Source organism: Dendrobates tinctorius, unplaced genomic scaffold (genome assembly GCF_039654945.1).
Source record: "Dendrobates tinctorius isolate UK_male_01 unplaced genomic scaffold, ASM3965494v1 ptg000014l, whole genome shotgun sequence".
NCBI classification, from domain to species: domain Eukaryota; kingdom Metazoa; phylum Chordata; class Amphibia; order Anura; family Dendrobatidae; genus Dendrobates; species Dendrobates tinctorius.
The window spans coordinates 10,235,052-10,253,112 of record NW_027361682.1 but is presented as its reverse complement, the minus strand read 5'-3'; the positions used below and the strand labels follow the sequence as shown (position 1 = coordinate 10,253,112).

Genomic DNA, 18,061 nt, shown 5'->3' with positions numbered 1-18,061 from the left:
CGTGTGTTGCCTGGGTATTCAGATAGCCTTGCTCTCAGACACCGTGAGTTGCCTGGGTATTCAGATAGCCTTGCTCTCAGACACCGTGTGTTGCCTGGGTATTCAGATAGCCTTGCTCTCAGACACCGTGTGTTGCCTGGGTATTCAGATAGCCTTGCTCTCAGACACCGTGTGTTGCCTGGGTATTCAGGTAGCCTTGCTCTCAGACACCGTGTGTTGCCTGGGTATTCAGATAGCCTTGCTCTCAGACACCGTGTGTTGCCTGGGTATTCAGATAGCCTTGCTCTCAGACACCGTGTGCTGCCTGGGTATTCAGATAGCCTTGCTCTCAGACACCATGTGCTGCCTGAGTATTCAGATAGCCTTGCTCTCAGACACCATGTGCTGCCTGAGTATTCAGATAGTTTTGCTGTCAGACACCATGTGCTGCCTGAGTGTTCAGATAGCCTTGCTCTCAGACACCGTGTGTTGCCTGGGTATTCAGATAGCCTTGCTCTCAGACACCGTGTGTTGCCTGGGTATTATTATTATTATTATTATTTATTGTTATAGCGCCATTTATTCCATGGCGCTTTACATGTAGGGAGGGGTATACATAAAAAAAAGTACAATCTGGGTATTCAGATAGCCTTGCTCTCAGACACCGTGTGTTGCCTGGGTATTCAGATAGCCTTGCTCTCAGACACCTTGTGTTGCCTGGGTATTCAGATAGCCTTGCTCTCAGACACCATGTGTTGCCTGGGTATTCAGATAGCCTTGCTCTCAGACACCATGTGTTGCCTGGGTATTCAGATAGCCTTGCTCTCAGACACCATGAGCTGCCTGAGTATTCAGATAGTTTTGCTGTCAGACACCATGTGCTGCCTGAGTATTCAGATAGCCTTGCTCTCAGAAACCATGTGCTGCCTGAGTATTTAGATAGCCTTGCTTTTAGACACCATGTGCTGCCTGAGTATTCAGATAGCCTTGCTCTCAGACACCATGTGCTGCCTGAGTATTCAGATAGCCTTGCTCTCAGACACCATGTGCTGCCTGAGTATTCAGATAGTTTTGCTGTCAGACACCATGTGCTGCCTGAGTATTCAGATAGCCTTGCTCTCAGACACCGTGTGTTGCCTGGGTATTCAGATAGCCTTGCTCTCAGACACCGTGTGTTGCCTGGGTATTCAGATAGCCTTGCTCTCAGACACCGTGTGTTGCCTGGGTATTCAGATAGCCTTGCTCTCAGACACCGTGTGTTGCCTGGGTATTCAGATAGCCTTGCTCTCAGACACCGTGTGTTGCCTGGGTATTCAGATAGCCTTGCTCTCAGACACCGTGTGTTGCCTGGGTATTCAGATAGCCTTGCTCTCAGACACAGTGTGTTGCCTGGGTATTCAGATAGCCTTGCTCTCAGACACCGTGTGTTGCCTGGGTATTCAGATAGCCTTCCTCTCAGACACCGTGTGTTGTCTGGGTATTCAGATAGCCTTGCTCTCAAGCACCGTGTGTTGCCTGGGTATTCAGATAGCCTTGCTCTCAGACACCGTGTGTTGCCTGGGTATTCAGATAGCCTTGCTCTCAGACACCGTGTGTTGCCTGGGTATTCAGATAGCCTTGCTCTCAGACACCGTGTGTTGCCTGGGTATTCAGATAGCCTTGCTCTCAGACACCGTGTGTTGCCTGGGTATTCAGATAGCCTTGCTCTCAGACACCGTGTGTTGCCTGGGTATTCAGATAGCCTTGCTCTCAGACACCGTGTGCTGCCTGAGTATTCAGATAGCCTTGCTCTCAGACACCATGTGCTGCCTGAGTATTCAGATAGCCATGCTCTCAGACACCATGTGCTGCCTGAGTATTCAGATAGTTTTGCTGTCAGACACCATGTGCTGCCTGAGTATTCAGATAGCCTTGCTCTCAGACACCGTGTGTTGCCTGGGTATTCAGATAGCCTTGCTCTCAGACACCGTGTGTTGCCTGGGTATTATTATTATTATTATTATTATTATTTATTGTTATAGCGCCATTTATTCCATGGCGCTTTACATGTAGGGAGGGGTATACATAAAAACAAGTACAATCTGGGTATTCAGATAGCCTTGCTCTCAGACACCGTGTGTTGCCTGGGTATTCAGATAGCCTTGCTCTCAGACACCATGTGTTGCCTGGGTATTCAGATAGCCTTGCTCTCAGACACCATGTGTTGCCTGGGTATTCAGATAGCCTTGCTCTCAACACCATGTGTTGCCTTGGTATTCAGATAGCCTTGCTCTCAGACACCATGTGCTGCCCGAGTATTCAGATAGCCTTGCTCTCAGACACCATGTGCTGCCCGAGTATTCAGATAGCCTTGCTCTCAGACACCATGAGCTGCCTGAGTATTCAGATAGTTTTGCTGTCAGACACCATGTGCTTCCTGAGTATTCAGATAGCCTTGCTCTCAGAAACCATGTGCTGCCTGAGTATTTAGATAGCCTTGCTTTTAGACACCATGTGCTGCCTGAGTATTCAGATAGCCTTGCTCTCAGACACCATGTGCTGCCTGAGTATTCAGATAGCCTTGCTCTCAGACACCATGTGCTGCCTGAGTATTCAGATAGTTTTCCTGTCAGACACCATGTGCTGCCTGAGTATTCAGATAGCCTTGCTCTCAGACACCGTGTGTTGCCTGGGTATTCAGATAGCCTTGCTCTCAGACACCGTGTGTTGCCTGGGTATTCAGATAGCCTTGCTCTCAGACACCATGTGCTGCCTGAGTATTCAGATAGCCTTGCTCTCAGACACCATGTGCTGCCTGAGTATTCAGATAGCCTTGCTCTCAGACACCATGTGCTGCCTGAGTATTCAGATAGTTTTGCTGTCAGACACCATGTGCTGCCTGAGTATTCAGATAGCCTTGCTCTCAGACACCGTGTGTTGCCTGGGTATTCAGATAGCCTTGCTCTCAGACACCGTGTGTTGCCTGGGTATTCAGATAGCCTTGCTCTCAGACACCGTGTGTTGCCTGGGTATTCAGATAGCCTTGCTCTCAGACACCGTGTGCTGCCTGAGTATTCAGATAGCCTTGCTCTCAGACACCATGTGCTGCCTGAGTATTCAGATAGCCATGCTCTCAGACACCATGTGCTGCCTGAGTATTCAGATAGTTTTGCTGTCAGACACCATGTGCTGCCTGAGTATTCAGATAGCCTTGCTCTCAGACACCGTGTGTTGCCTGGGTATTCAGATAGCCTTGCTCTCAGACACCGTGTGTTGCCTGGGTATTATTATTATTATTATTATTATTATTTATTGTTATAGCGCCATTTATTCCATGGCGCTTTACATGTAGGGAGGGGTATACATAAAAACAAGTACAATCTGGGTATTCAGATAGCCTTGCTCTCAGACACCGTGTGTTGCCTGGGTATTCAGATAGCCTTGCTCTCAGACACCATGTGTTGCCTGGGTATTCAGATAGCCTTGCTCTCAGACACCATGTGTTGCCTGGGTATTCAGATAGCCTTGCTCTCAACACCATGTGTTGCCTTGGTATTCAGATAGCCTTGCTCTCAGACACCATGTGCTGCCCGAGTATTCAGATAGCCTTGCTCTCAGACACCATGTGCTGCCCGAGTATTCAGATAGCCTTGCTCTCAGACACCATGAGCTGCCTGAGTATTCAGATAGTTTTGCTGTCAGACACCATGTGCTTCCTGAGTATTCAGATAGCCTTGCTCTCAGAAACCATGTGCTGCCTGAGTATTTAGATAGCCTTGCTTTTAGACACCATGTGCTGCCTGAGTATTCAGATAGCCTTGCTCTCAGACACCATGTGCTGCCTGAGTATTCAGATAGCCTTGCTCTCAGACACCATGTGCTGCCTGAGTATTCAGATAGTTTTCCTGTCAGACACCATGTGCTGCCTGAGTATTCAGATAGCCTTGCTCTCAGACACCGTGTGTTGCCTGGGTATTCAGATAGCCTTGCTCTCAGACACCGTGTGTTGCCTGGGTATTCAGATAGCCTTGCTCTCAGACACCATGTGCTGCCTGAGTATTCAGATAGCCTTGCTCTCAGACACCATGTGCTGCCTGAGTATTCAGATAGCCTTGCTCTCAGACACCATGTGCTGCCTGAGTATTCAGATAGTTTTGCTGTCAGACACCATGTGCTGCCTGAGTATTCAGATAGCCTTGCTCTCAGACACCGTGTGTTGCCTGGGTATTCAGATAGCCTTGCTCTCAGACACCGTGTGTTGCCTGGGTATTATTATTATTATTATTATTATTTATTGTTATAACGCCATTTATTCCATGGCGCTTTACATGTAGGGAGGGGTATACATAAAAACAAGTACAATCTGGGTATTCAGATAGCCTTGCTCTCAGACACCGTGTGTTGCCTGGGTATTCAGATAGCCTTGCTCTCAGACACCTTGTGTTGCCTGGGTATTCAGATAGCCTTGCTCTCAGACACCATGTGTTGCCTGGGTATTCAGATAGCCTTGCTCTCAGACACCATGTGTTGCCTGGGTATTCAGATAGCCTTGCTCTCAGACACCATGTGTTGCCTGGGTATTCAGATAGCCTTGCTCTCAACACCATGTGTTGCCTTGGTATTCAGATAGCCTTGCTCTCAGACACCATGTGCTGCCTGAGTATTCAGATAGCCTTGCTCTCAGACACCGTGTGTTGCCTGGGTATTCAGATAGCCTTGCTCTCAGACACCGTGTGTTGCCTGGGTATTCAGATAGCCTTGCTCTCAGACACCGTGTGTTGCCTGGGTATTCAGATAGCCTTGCTCTCAGACACCGTGTGTTGCCTGGGTATTCAGATAGCCTTGCTCTCAGACACCGTGTGTTGCCTGGGTATTCAGATAGCCTTGCTCTCAGACACCGTGTGTTGCCTGGGTATTCAGATAGCCTTGCTCTCAGACACCGTGTGTTGCCTGGGTATTCAGATAGCCTTGCTCTCAGACACCGTGTGTTGCCTGGGTATTCAGATAGCCTTCCTCTCAGACACCGTGTGTTGTCTGGGTATTCAGATAGCCTTGCTCTCAAGCACCGTGTGTTGCCTGGGTATTCAGATAGCCTTGCTCTCAGACACCGTGTGTTGCCTTGGTATTCAGATAGCCTTGCTCTCAGACACCGTGTGTTGCCTGGGTATTCAGATAGCCTTGCTCTCAGACACCGTGTGTTGCCTGGGTATTCAGATAGCCTTGCTCTCAGACACCGTGTGTTGCCTGGGTATTCAGATAGCCTTGCTCTCAGACACCGTGTGTTGCCTGGGTATTCAGATAGCCTTGCTCTCAGACACCGTGTGCTGCCTGAGTATTCAGATAGCCTTGCTCTCAGACACCATGTGCTGCCTGAGTATTCAGATAGCCTTGCTCTCAGACACCATGTGCTGCCTGAGTATTCAGATAGTTTTGCTGTCAGACACCATGTGCTGCCTGAGTATTCAGATAGCCTTGCTCTCAGACACCGTGTGTTGCCTGGGTATTCAGATAGCCTTGCTCTCAGACACCGTGTGTTGCCTGGGTATTATTATTATTATTATTATTATTTATTGTTATAGCGCCATTTATTCCATGGCGCTTTACATGTAGGGAGGGGTATACATAAAAACAAGTACAATCTGGGTATTCAGATAGCCTTGCTCTCAGACACCGTGTGTTGCCTGGGTATTCAGATAGCCTTGCTCTCAGACACCATGTGTTGCCTGGGTATTCAGATAGCCTTGCTCTCAGACACCATGTGTTGCCTGGGTATTCAGATAGCCTTGCTCTCAACACCATGTGTTGCCTTGGTATTCAGATAGCCTTGCTCTCAGACACCATGTGCTGCCCGAGTATTCAGATAGCCTTGCTCTCAGACACCATGTGCTGCCCGAGTATTCAGATAGCCTTGCTCTCAGACACCATGAGCTGCCTGAGTATTCAGATAGTTTTGCTGTCAGACACCATGTGCTTCCTGAGTATTCAGATAGCCTTGCTCTCAGAAACCATGTGCTGCCTGAGTATTTAGATAGCCTTGCTCTCAGACACCATGTGCTGCCTGAGTATTCAGATAGTTTTCCTGTCAGACACCATGTGCTGCCTGAGTATTCAGATAGCCTTGCTCTCAGACACCATGTGCTGCCTGAGTATTCAGATAGCCTTGCTCTCAGACACCATGTGCTGCCTGAGTATTCAGATAGTTTTCCTGTCAGACACCATGTGCTGCCTGAGTATTCAGATAGCCTTGCTCTCAGACACCGTGTGTTGCCTGGGTATTCAGATAGCCTTGTTCTCAGACACCGTGTGTTGCCTGGGTATTCAGATAGCCTTGCTCTCAGACACCATGTGCTGCCTGAGTATTCAGATAGCCTTGCTCTCAGACACCATGTGCTGCCTGAGTATTCAGATAGCCTTGCTCTCAGACACCATGTGCTGCCTGAGTATTCAGATAGTTTTGCTGTCAGACACCATGTGCTGCCTGAGTATTCAGATAGCCTTGCTCTCAGACACCGTGTGTTGCCTGGGTATTCAGATAGCCTTGCTTTCAGACACCGTGTGTTGCCTGGGTATTATTATTATTATTATTATTTATTGTTATAACGCCATTTATTCCATGGCGCTTTACATGTAGGGAGGGGTATACATAAAAACAAGTACAATCTGGGTATTCAGATAGCCTTGCTCTCAGACACCGTGTGTTGCCTGGGTATTCAGATAGCCTTGCTCTCAGACACCTTGTGTTGCCTGGGTATTCAGATAGCCTTGCTCTCAGACACCATGTGTTGCCTGGGTATTCAGATAGCCTTGCTCTCAGACACCATGTGTTGCCTGGGTATTCAGATAGCCTTGCTCTCAGACACCATGTGTTGCCTGGGTATTCAGATAGCCTTGCTCTCAACACCATGTGTTGCCTTGGTATTCAGATAGCCTTGCTCTCAGACACCGTGTGTTGCCTGGGTATTCAGATAGCCTTGCTCTCAGACACCGTGTGTTGCCTGGGTATTATTATTATTATTATTATTATTATTTATTGTTATAGCGCCATTTATTCCATGGCGCTTTACATGTAGGGAGGGGTATACATAAAAACAAGTACAATCTGGGTATTCAGATAGCCTTGCTCTCAGACACCGTGTGTTGCCTGGGTATTCAGATAGCCTTGCTCTCAGACACCATGTGTTGCCTGGGTATTCAGATAGCCTTGCTCTCAGACACCATGTGTTGCCTGGGTATTCAGATAGCCTTGCTCTCAACACCATGTGTTGCCTTGGTATTCAGATAGCCTTGCTCTCAGACACCATGTGCTGCCCGAGTATTCAGATAGCCTTGCTCTCAGACACCATGTGCTGCCCGAGTATTCAGATAGCCTTGCTCTCAGACACCATGAGCTGCCTGAGTATTCAGATAGTTTTGCTGTCAGACACCATGTGCTTCCTGAGTATTCAGATAGCCTTGCTCTCAGAAACCATGTGCTGCCTGAGTATTTAGATAGCCTTGCTTTTAGACACCATGTGCTGCCTGAGTATTCAGATAGCCTTGCTCTCAGACACCATGTGCTGCCTGAGTATTCAGATAGCCTTGCTCTCAGACACCATGTGCTGCCTGAGTATTCAGATAGTTTTCCTGTCAGACACCATGTGCTGCCTGAGTATTCAGATAGCCTTGCTCTCAGACACCGTGTGTTGCCTGGGTATTCAGATAGCCTTGCTCTCAGACACCATGTGCTGCCTGAGTATTCAGATAGCCTTGCTCTCAGACACCATGTGCTGCCTGAGTATTCAGATAGCCTTGCTCTCAGACACCGTGTGTTGCCTGGGTATTCAGATAGCCTTGCTCTCAGACACCGTGTGTTGCCTGGGTATTATTATTATTATTATTATTTATTGTTATAACGCCATTTATTCCATGGCGCTTTACATGTAGGGAGGGGTATACATAAAAACAAGTACAATCTGGGTATTCAGATAGCCTTGCTCTCAGACACCGTGTGTTGCCTGGGTATTCAGATAGCCTTGCTCTCAGACACCTTGTGTTGCCTGGGTATTCAGATAGCCTTGCTCTCAGACACCATGTGTTGCCTGGGTATTCAGATAGCCTTGCTCTCAGACACCATGTGTTGCCTGGGTATTCAGATAGCCTTGCTCTCAGACACCATGTGTTGCCTGGGTATTCAGATAGCCTTGCTCTCAACACCATGTGTTGCCTTGGTATTCAGATAGCCTTGCTCTCAGACACCATGTGCTGCCTGAGTATTCAGATAGCCTTGCTCTCAGACACCATGTGCTTGTTAGCAGTTGCTCCACCTTCAATCTCCAGCTAGGAGCCTGATTATCTCCTGCTCCGCTTGTCTGCTATCCTGCATATAGTGCTGTTCTGGTCCTTACTGATCATCTTTGCCCGCTCTGCTGCTTCATCACCTTTGCTGCAAACCCTGACCTAGCACTTATAGGATCTCCTGAGATGGATTCTCTATCTCCCACACAATCATGCGTTTATGGAGCTTGTGCACTGGGCACAGTCATGTAGAAGAGAAAAGGGCCTTCCCCAATCTGTTCCCACAAAGATGGAAGCTACAATTGTCCAAAATGTCTTGTGATGACCCCTGATAACAGCCCATAGTATCCTTCCTCCACCAAACTGTACAGCAGGCACAATTCATTCAGGCGGGCAATATTCTTCAGCATTCATCAAATCCAGACTCATCTGTCAGACAGCAGATAGAGAAGTGTGACCCGTCACCGCACAGAACACGATTCCTCCAGAGTCCAGTGGTGTCAGCTTTACACCACTCCATCCTATGCTCGGCATTGTGCTTGGTGATGTAAGGAGGCATGCAGCTGCTCGGCCATGAAGCCCTCCTCGCCTCAACACACTGCCCCCCCACTCTCTCCAGGGGTCTCCACGGCTGAGTTGCTGCTGTTCTTTACACTTCTCTGTAATCACTCACAGGTAATGAACAAATTGTTTCAAGGCACCAGAAAAAAATTGTTTCTGGACTTGCTGGGAACCTAGTAGGAAGTTGCCCCAAGGAAGCACGGAGCCTGTGGAGTGGTGCAAGGGAATTACCATTGCGGACAGGAGAAGACATAGATGGAACAAATGTCATAAGTGGACTTGTTACACCGGTGGCTTCCATTATAGGACTGCGCTGGTATCTGGGAGCTTTTAATAAGCCGAGTGAACGAGGAGCCGGATGTTATACACCGAGGGCAAAAGATGTTATGTACCAGTGGGCATGGGACTCTATCTCACTGTCACATCCATCCTACACTGTAGACTAGGTGGTGTCTTCTGCTGTAATGTTGATGATGCGTCTGGGGGTGACACCTTCCGCAGGCCGTTACCTTCTGTCCGACATTTGTCCTGGCTTCTGGGTCGTTCGATACGAGGGCTTTGCTGATCTTTCCAGGACTAAGCCTTTATAACGAGGAGCTGATGCCGAGCTGAAACATCTGAGCTCCTCACCTGATCTTCAAAGCCGGCAGTGAATGTTGATTCACGATTGTGAATAATCCGGCTCCTTAATCTGGACAGACCGGTCCTGCCAGAATTTTGGAGAACTCTTAAAGCCAAGACCACACACGTTATACAAGATAGTGTAATGATCGCATATGACTGACTTCAGGCCTAACCCTGCCACAGACAGACCTGGACTTACAGGAATGGAGGCTGGTTGCCTAGTGACCACATGACTTCCTGTCCAGGGGACCACCATTTATAAGTACCAAAATGGACACCGAACTTTCCTTCTAACCCACACAGATTTGCGGCAAGCAACCTGATATGGTGGCCGCCGTTGTCGCCTCTATTCCGGTCTCTCATCTGTTATCTAGAGAGCGATGATACTTTTCCTCTGATTGTTTCACTCCTGATTTTGGCTTACAATACGGATGTAAAAAACTGACCAAATACTGAGCATGTGAACTCGGCCTAGTAGAGGGCAATTAAATAAAATCCGCTAGACTCTCACCTTATCGTGTCGCGCTGTGGGCGAAACACCAGAGATCACATCACACCAACCAAATCTCTGTGTTCCCACTTCATCAAAATGGAGTCCATCAAGTGGAACCACTACCATAGTGAAATCACGGTTGGTGATTGAAACGCGTTGCCCCATAAAAGTGGAAATCAGTGATGGAGTGGTGAGCCACATAGTTACCCATTCAATATTGCTACTCAATGGCCAAAACCGAGCCTTTAATCATATAGGATAAAAAAAAATGGTAGAATATTCACATATTAAAAAAATATATATACTCTAACGCGTTTCGCGTAGAAAATTCCTTAATATTACTACATCCATTATCATAAGCCAAAAGTGTTCACACAGCACATCAGCTTCCATGGGTCCGATTGCGACACACACAGGGATCGTTTCTGATCTTCTGTGTTATCTATTGTATTAGGTCATATTTGAGAATATAGAGTCTCCATGTATCTATCAATCTTCCAATTATCTATCAATTTCATATTTATCTCTATCTCATATCTGTGTATCGAGCGATCAGTGTGTTCTGTCTAGAAGCGAACAAGCAGTTAGCAGGGTATTCTAGAACAGAAGGATTGGTCATACTGAAATCCAACATGCCCAATCCCTATATCTGCTGTTAAGTGAGAATCAAGGCGTTCCTATATATATATATATATATATATATATATATATATATATATATATATATATATATATATATATTAAAGTGGTTATCCTGTACTTTTTTTATTATTATGGGCATAAGAACTAACAGGCAGGTAGTTGCTACCTGCCATTTGTGCCTAGTACCGATCTTTACTGGCTACATGTTGTCACGGACCACTCCTGCCGGCAAATCGGGGGCTTCCACTGATGTCGATAGAGCTGTGGCTTCTATCCCTTTCTACTCTGTTGACGGAGGGGGGCGACTGCTGATGCCATGCTGATTATCAGCCGGCTCACTGCAGTGAGCAGGCTGTCAATTAGCGTGATGTCAGCAGTCACGCTCTGTCAACAGAGCAGCTCGGAAGAGGAAGATCTGCTTTGCTGATGTGAAGCAGCTGAATCGTCAGCAGGAGCGGTCATTGACAACTCTGTGCCACCGTGGGTTAATTACCCACTATCTGCCTGTTTGTTTTTAGACACATAGTTAATAAAAAAAATAGTCCTGGAAAAAGCTTTTAAGGTCCCCATACACATTGAACAAGTGTTGACCGAACCTGCCGATACGGACGGAGTCAGCCAACAGTCTAATATGTACGGGGGCGCCACCGACTGATGGTTGGGAGTGATGTCGGTCGTGAATGTCTGATTTTTGCACTATCGATCTCAATTTTCTCCCAGCCGACATGTCAGTCCTTTTCTTATTACATTTTTTACATATAGAGGCTCCTGAATATTTTGATTGCAGTGACGGATGCCGGGTGTATGCCCCCCAGATAACCCTCGTGTCACAGGTCACATCTGTAGTTTGCCCACATCAGGACTAAATAAACCTCAGGCTCCAAATATTTGTCTTCCAGTCCTGCTACTGACAAGTGGCGACTGTGAGGACAGGAGATATCGGAGGAGGGAGACCGAGGTCACAGCCTAATCTTATCAGTCCCTGCCATAGCAGGGGGTGGGGGTGTCACTGTACCTTGTGTCCCCAAAATCAGAGGCCCCCCACCCCTAAAATAAAAGTGGACATATGCAGCAGCTTTGACTGCTTAAGGTGTCACGTCCCTTTAAGTCCATGTAGTGCTACAAAATGTGGATTGTGATAGCACAGCGCCACCTAGTGACCCCATCACTGTGAAAATCTATCATGGAAGGTGTCATTTTTTTATTGTATTTTTATTTATCTTTAATTGGAAAATGTGATCCCTATGATGATTAGAGTTGGCGCTCCTTTAAAGTTAACATTTAAAGGGCCATGACATGTTTTTTTGTTTTTTGTTTGCACTATCGGCAGCACTTTGTACTTTGGGCTCCGGGGTTTATGGCCACGTGTTAATGAATACAGGATGCGGAGCATAGTCCTCGATCTCATTGCCTGGTCACCGGACAGGGCCCCGGTACTTGTCAGTGTTATAATGTCAGTGTTATAATGGCAGCGGCCGATTATAAGGAGAAAATACGAAGGTTTTCTAGATCCTTAAAGGGGAAGAACCGGCAATTCCGTAAAAGATTCAAAGAGGTAGGTAACCAACATATGGAGTAGGGCGTTAATACTTTCAACCTGAGGCTACTGAATTGTGCTGGATCCAACTGTAGCAAACTCTCAGCTGTGAAAAATATTAGGCCTGTGCCAGTTCTCAGCCTCTGACTGTAAGAATTCACGGACAGCAAGCACAAACTGGTATCAAAAAAAGTTTTTGCAAGTATTGGAAAAGTTTTGAAACTTTAGAAGACATCCCTATAAGAGGGCCGCAGCGTAAGGGTTAATGGCGGTTGGGCAGGATTCACACCGGATCCTTCTCCTCTGCCTACGCTTCCAGGCTCCTAATAATATGAGACAGGGAACTGCGGAGGAGGCGAGCAATCGGCTGATTAATCTCACAGTTCCCTCAGGCTGGGAAGTCTCAATGCCCCAACTGTAACCTCCCCTCAAAAATTCTGCTCCATGGGAAACACAGGCCCCTTACCCAGGGAAACGATCGCTCCTTCACCTACAGAACTTTCCAAAAAGTCCCTGGCAGACCCCGGGCCCCGATCCCGTGCCAAGAGAATGAGTGAGAACGGCCCCGTGGAACACCTCCCCCCAGCATGACATATGGGGCACCCCAAAAATTCATAAGGTGGTGTCCTACTCAATGTAAATATACTCCCGCTCATTGTTTTCAAGAGCTCGGCTTGCTGTTGGTGAATGGAAACATTACTGTTCCATTCGAAGGCCGCTAACCCGTTTTGGACTACTCAGAGCTGAAGGTTTGGTACAATTGTCTCCAGTCGGAGAGCTGAATGCATCAGCCACACAAGACAAAATGTATCAGTAGGGGGACAGACAGATATACAGGGGTTTTCGGTTTTCAACCGGGAGATGGAAGTGCTGACTGACAGCAAGCACAGATTATTAATATAGGAGGGTACCGAAACTTTCCCATAAGAGAAGGTATTTAGCCCGCACATTGATGAATGTATATACGCTGCTCCCCCCCACCATGATGTAAGGGGGACCCCCGCCTCCCTTAGCTGGAGTGATATAGGCTGTCAATGAAAACGGGATGGCGCTGCGCTCTCTGATAAAGGTGTGATTCCTGACATATCCGGCCAGGAGGTTGTGTGTAACGCGATTCATATGCTGCGGCCATGTGAATCCACTTTACTCATCACTGGGATTCAGGGAGAGGCCGGCCATCATTAATAATCACAGCAGCACAGAGTATTACAGCAGAGGAGTGTGCGGAGCTTGTGGGGGGCCACAGAGTGAGGGTTATGGTAGTGGATGGAGAAGCAGCACAGAGTATTTCAGAGGAGTGTGTGCAGCTTGTAGGAGGCCACAGAGTGAGGGTTATGTACAGTCATGGCCAAAAGTTTTGAGAATGACACAAATATTATATTTTCACATGATCTGCTGCCCTCTGGCTTTTATGTGTGTTTGTCAGATGTTTTTATCACATACAGAAATATAATTGCAATCATATTATGAGTAACAAAAGGTTATATTGACAGTTAGAATGAGTTAATGCAGCAAGTCAATATTTGCAGTGTTGACCCTTCTTCTTCAGGACCTCAGCAATTCTCCCTGGCATGCTCTCAATCAACTTCTGGATCAAATCCTGACTGATAGCAGTCCATTCTTGCAAAATCAATGCTTTTATTTTGTCTGAATTTGAAGGTTTTTGTTTGTCCACCCGTCTCTTGATGATTGACCACAAGTTCTCAATGGGATTAAGATCTGGGGAGTTTCCAGGCCATGGTCCCAAAATCTCTCTGTTTTGTTCCCTGAGCCATTTAGTTATCACCTTTGCTTTATGGCAAGGTGCTCCATCATGTTGAAAAAGGCATTGTTGATCGCCAAACTGCTCTTGGACGGTTGGGAGAAGTTGCTCTTGGAGGACATTCTGGTACCATTCTTTATTCATGCCTGTGTTTTTAGGCAAGACTGAGAGAGAGCCCATTCCCTTGGCTGAGAAGCAACCCCACACATGAATGGTTTCAGGATGCTTGACAGTTGGCATGAGACAAGACTGGTGGTAGCGCTCACCTGGTCTTCTCCGAATAAGCCGTTTTCCAGATGTCCCAAACAATCGAAAAGGGGATTCATCAGAGAAAATGACTTTACCCCAGTCCTCAGCAGTCCACTCCCTGTACCTCTTGCAGAATATCAGTCTGTCCATGATGTTTTTTCTGGAGAGAAGTGGCTTATTTGCTGCCCTCCTTGAGACCAGGCCTTGCTCCAATAGTCTCCGCCTCACAGTGCGTGCAGATGCACTCACACCTGCCTGCTGCCATTCCTGAGCAAGCTCTGCACTGCTGGTAGCCCGATCCGCAGCTGAAACACTTTTAAGAGACGGTCCTGGCGCTTGCTGGTCTATCTTGGGCGCCCTGGAGCCTTTTTGGCAACAAGGGAACCTCTCTCCTTGAAGTTCTTGATGATGCGATAGATTGTTGACTGAGGTGCAATCTTTCTAGCTGCGATACTCTTCCCTGTTAGGCCATTTTTGTGCAGTGCAATGATGACTGCACGTGTTTCTTTAGAGATAACCATGGTTAACAGAAGAGAAACAATGATGCCAAGCACCAGCCTCCTTTTAAAGTGTCCAGTGGTGTCATTCTTACTTAATCATGACAGATTGATCTCCAGCCCTGTCCTCATCAACACCCACACCTGTGTTAATGCAGCAATCACTGAAACGATGTTAGCTGGTCCTTTTAAGGCAGGGCTGTAATGATGTTGAAATGTGTTTTGGGGGATAAAGTTCATTTTCTAGGCAAATATTGACTTTGCAAGTAATTGCTGTTAAGCTGATCACTCTTTATAACATTCTGGAGTATATGCAAATTGCCATTAGAAAAAATGAAGCAGTAGACTTTGTAAAAATTAATATTTTTGTCATTCTCAAAACTTTTCGCCATGACTGTAGTGGATGGAGAAGCAGCACAGAGTATTTCAGGAGAGGAGTGTGCGGAGCTTGTGGGGGGCCACAGAGTGAGGGTTATGTAGTGGATGGAGAAGCAGCACAGAGTATTTCAGGAGAGGAGTGTGCGGAGCTTGTGGGGGGGCCACAGAGTGAGGGTTATGTAGTGGATGGAGAAGCAGCACAGAGTATTTCAGGAGCGGAGTGTGTGCAGCTTGTGGGAGGCCACAGAGTGAGGATTATGTAGTGGATGTAGAAGCAGCACAGAGTATTTCAGGAGAGGAGTGTGCGGAGCTTGTGGGGGGCCACAGAGTGAGGGTTATGTAGTGGATGGAGAAGCAGCACAGAGTATTTCAGGAGAGGAGTGTGCGGAGCTTGTGGGAGGCCACAGAGTGAGGATTATGTAGTGGATGTAGAAGCAGCACAGAGTATTTCAGGAGAGGAGTGTGCGGAGCTTTTGGGGGGCCACAGAGTGAGGGTTATGTAGTGGATGGGGAAGCAGCACAGGGTATTTCAGGAGAGGAGTGTGTGCAGCTTGTGGGAGGCCACAGAGTGAGAGTTATGTAATGGATGCATAAGCAGCGCAGAGTATTTCAGGAGAGGAGTGTGCGGAGCTTATGGGAGGCCACAGAGTGAGGGTTATGTCGTGGATGGATAAGCAGCGCAGAGTATTTCAGGAGAGGAGTGTGCGGAGCTTGTGGGAGGCCACAGAGTGAGGGTTATGTCATGGATGGAGAAGCAGCACAGAGTATTTCAGGAGAGGAGTGTGCGGAGCTTGTGGGAGGCCACAGAGTGAGGGTTATGTCATGGATGGAGAAGCAGCGCAGAGTATTTCAGGAGAGGAGTGGGCGGAGCTTGTGGGAGGCCACAGAGTGAGGGTTATGTCATGGATGGAGAAGCAGCACAGAGTGTTTCAGGAGAGGAGTGTGCGGAGCTTGTGGGAGGCCACAGAGTGAGGGTTATGTCATGGATGGAGAAGCAGCACAGAGTATTTCAGGAGAGGAGTGTGCGGAGCTTGTGGGAGGCCACAGAGTGAGGGTTATGTCATGGATGGAGAAGCAGCACAGAGTATTTCAGGAGAGGAGTGTGCGGAGCTTGTGGGAGGCCACAGAGTGAGGGTTATGTCATGGATGGAGAAGCAGCACAGAGTGTTTCAGGAGAGGAGTGTGCGGAGCTTGTGGGAGGCCACAGAGTGAGGGTTATGTCATGGATGTAGAAGCAGCACAGAGTATTTCAGGAGAGGAGTGTGCGGAGCTTGTGGGAGGCCACAGAGTGAGGGTTATGTCATGGATGGAGAATCAGCACAGAGTATTTCAGGAGAGGAGTGTGCGGAGCTTGAGGGAGGCCACAGAGTGAGGGTTATGTCATGGATGGAGAATCAGCACAGAGTATTTCAGGAGAGGAGTGTGTGCAGCTTGTGGGAGGCCACAGAGTGAGGGTTATGTCATGGATGGAGAATCAGCACAGAGTATTTCAGGAGAGGAGTGTGTGCAGCTTGTGGGAGGCCACAGAGTGAGGGTTATGTAGTGGATGGAGAAGCAGCACAAGAGTATTTCAGGAGAGGAGTGTGCGGAGCTTGTGGGAGGCCACAGAGTGAGGGTTATGTCATGGATGTAGAAGCAGCACAGAGTATTTCAGGAGAGGAGTGTGCGGAGCTTGTGGGAGGCCACAGAGTGAGGGTTATGTCATGGATGTAGAAGCAGCACAGAGTATTTCAGGAGAGGAGTGTGCGGAGCTTGTGGGAGGCCACAGAGTGAGGGTTATGTCATGGATGGAGAAGCAGCGCAGAGTATTTCAGGAGAGGAGTGTGCGGAGCTTGTGGGAGGCCACAGAGTGAGGGTTATGTCATGGATGGAGAAGCAGCACAGAGTGTTTCAGGAGAGGAGTGTGCGGAGCTTGTGGGAGGCCACAGAGTGAGGGTTATGTCATGGATGGAGAAGCAGCACAGAGTATTTCAGGAGAGGAGTGTGCGGAGCTTGTGGGAGGCCACAGAGTGAGGGTTATGTCATGGATGGAGAAGCAGCACAGAGTATTTCAGGAGTGGAGTGTGCGGAGCTTGTGGGAGGCCACAGAGTGAGGGTTATGTCATGGATGGAGAAGCAGCACAGAGTGTTTCAGGAGAGGAGTGTGCGGAGCTTGTGGGAGGCCACAGAGTGAGGGTTATGTCATGGATGTAGAAGCAGCACAGAGTATTTCAGGAGAGGAGTGTGCGGAGCTTGTGGGAGGCCACAGAGTGAGGGTTATGTCATGGATGGAGAATCAGCACAGAGTATTTCAGGAGAGGAGTGTGCGGAGCTTGAGGGAGGCCACAGAGTGAGGGTTATGTCATGGATGGAGAATCAGCACAGAGTATTTCAGGAGAGGAGTGTGTGCAGCTTGTGGGAGGCCACAGAGTGATGGTTATGTCATGGATGGAGAATCAGCACAGAGTATTTCAGGAGAGGAGTGTGCGGAGCTTGTGGGAGGCCACAGAGTGAGGGTTATGTAGTGGATGGAGAAGCAGCACAAGAGTATTTCAGGAGAGGAGTGTGCGGAGCTTGTGGGAGGCCACAGAGTGAGGGTTATGTCATGGATGGATAAGCAGCGCAGAGTATTTCAGGAGAGGAGTGTGCGGAGCTTATGGGAGGCCACAGAGTGAGGGTTATGTCGTGGATGGATAAGCAGCGCAGAGTATTTCAGGAGAGGAGTGTGTGCAGCTTGTGGGAGGCCACAGAGTGAGGGTTATGTAGTGGATGGAGTAGCAGCACAGAGTATTTCAGGAGAGGAGTGTGCGGAGCTTGTGGGAGGCCACAGAGTGAGGGTTATGTCATGGATATAGAAGCAGCACAGAGTATTTCAGGAAAGGAGTATGCCAAAGTCAGAGTTACATAGCGGAAGGAGGAAGGTTTCCTGTTTTCAGGAGAGGATTGTGTTGTACTGAAACTGATATAATATAAGGAGCCCGCTCTTCTAGGAGCGCAGTGTATTTTAGGTTACATAGTGAAAGACATGAGGTCTACAGCAGCACAGAGTATTACAGGAGAAGAGCGCACTCATCTATTGATTCATCACAGACTGAGATCCACAGCAG

General features: G+C 47.9%; 1 protein-coding gene across 4 annotated transcripts in view; it reads left to right on the top strand.

Moving 5' to 3' along the window:
• The window catches only part of B3GNTL1 (UDP-GlcNAc:betaGal beta-1,3-N-acetylglucosaminyltransferase like 1), a 254,602-nt gene that overhangs the window by 181,573 nt on the left and 54,968 nt on the right, over window positions 1-18,061 (top strand). The window contains exon 1 of one of the 4 annotated variants that reach the window (XM_073559614.1): window positions 11,950-12,107. The exons of the other annotated variants lie outside the window; for them this stretch is intronic. Coding sequence (XP_073415715.1) covers window positions 12,018-12,107 — 90 coding nt within the window. The 5' untranslated portion in view covers window positions 11,950-12,017. Of the gene's footprint in view, window positions 1-11,949; window positions 12,108-18,061 lie in introns of those variants that run through there. 4 annotated transcript variants of the gene reach the window in all.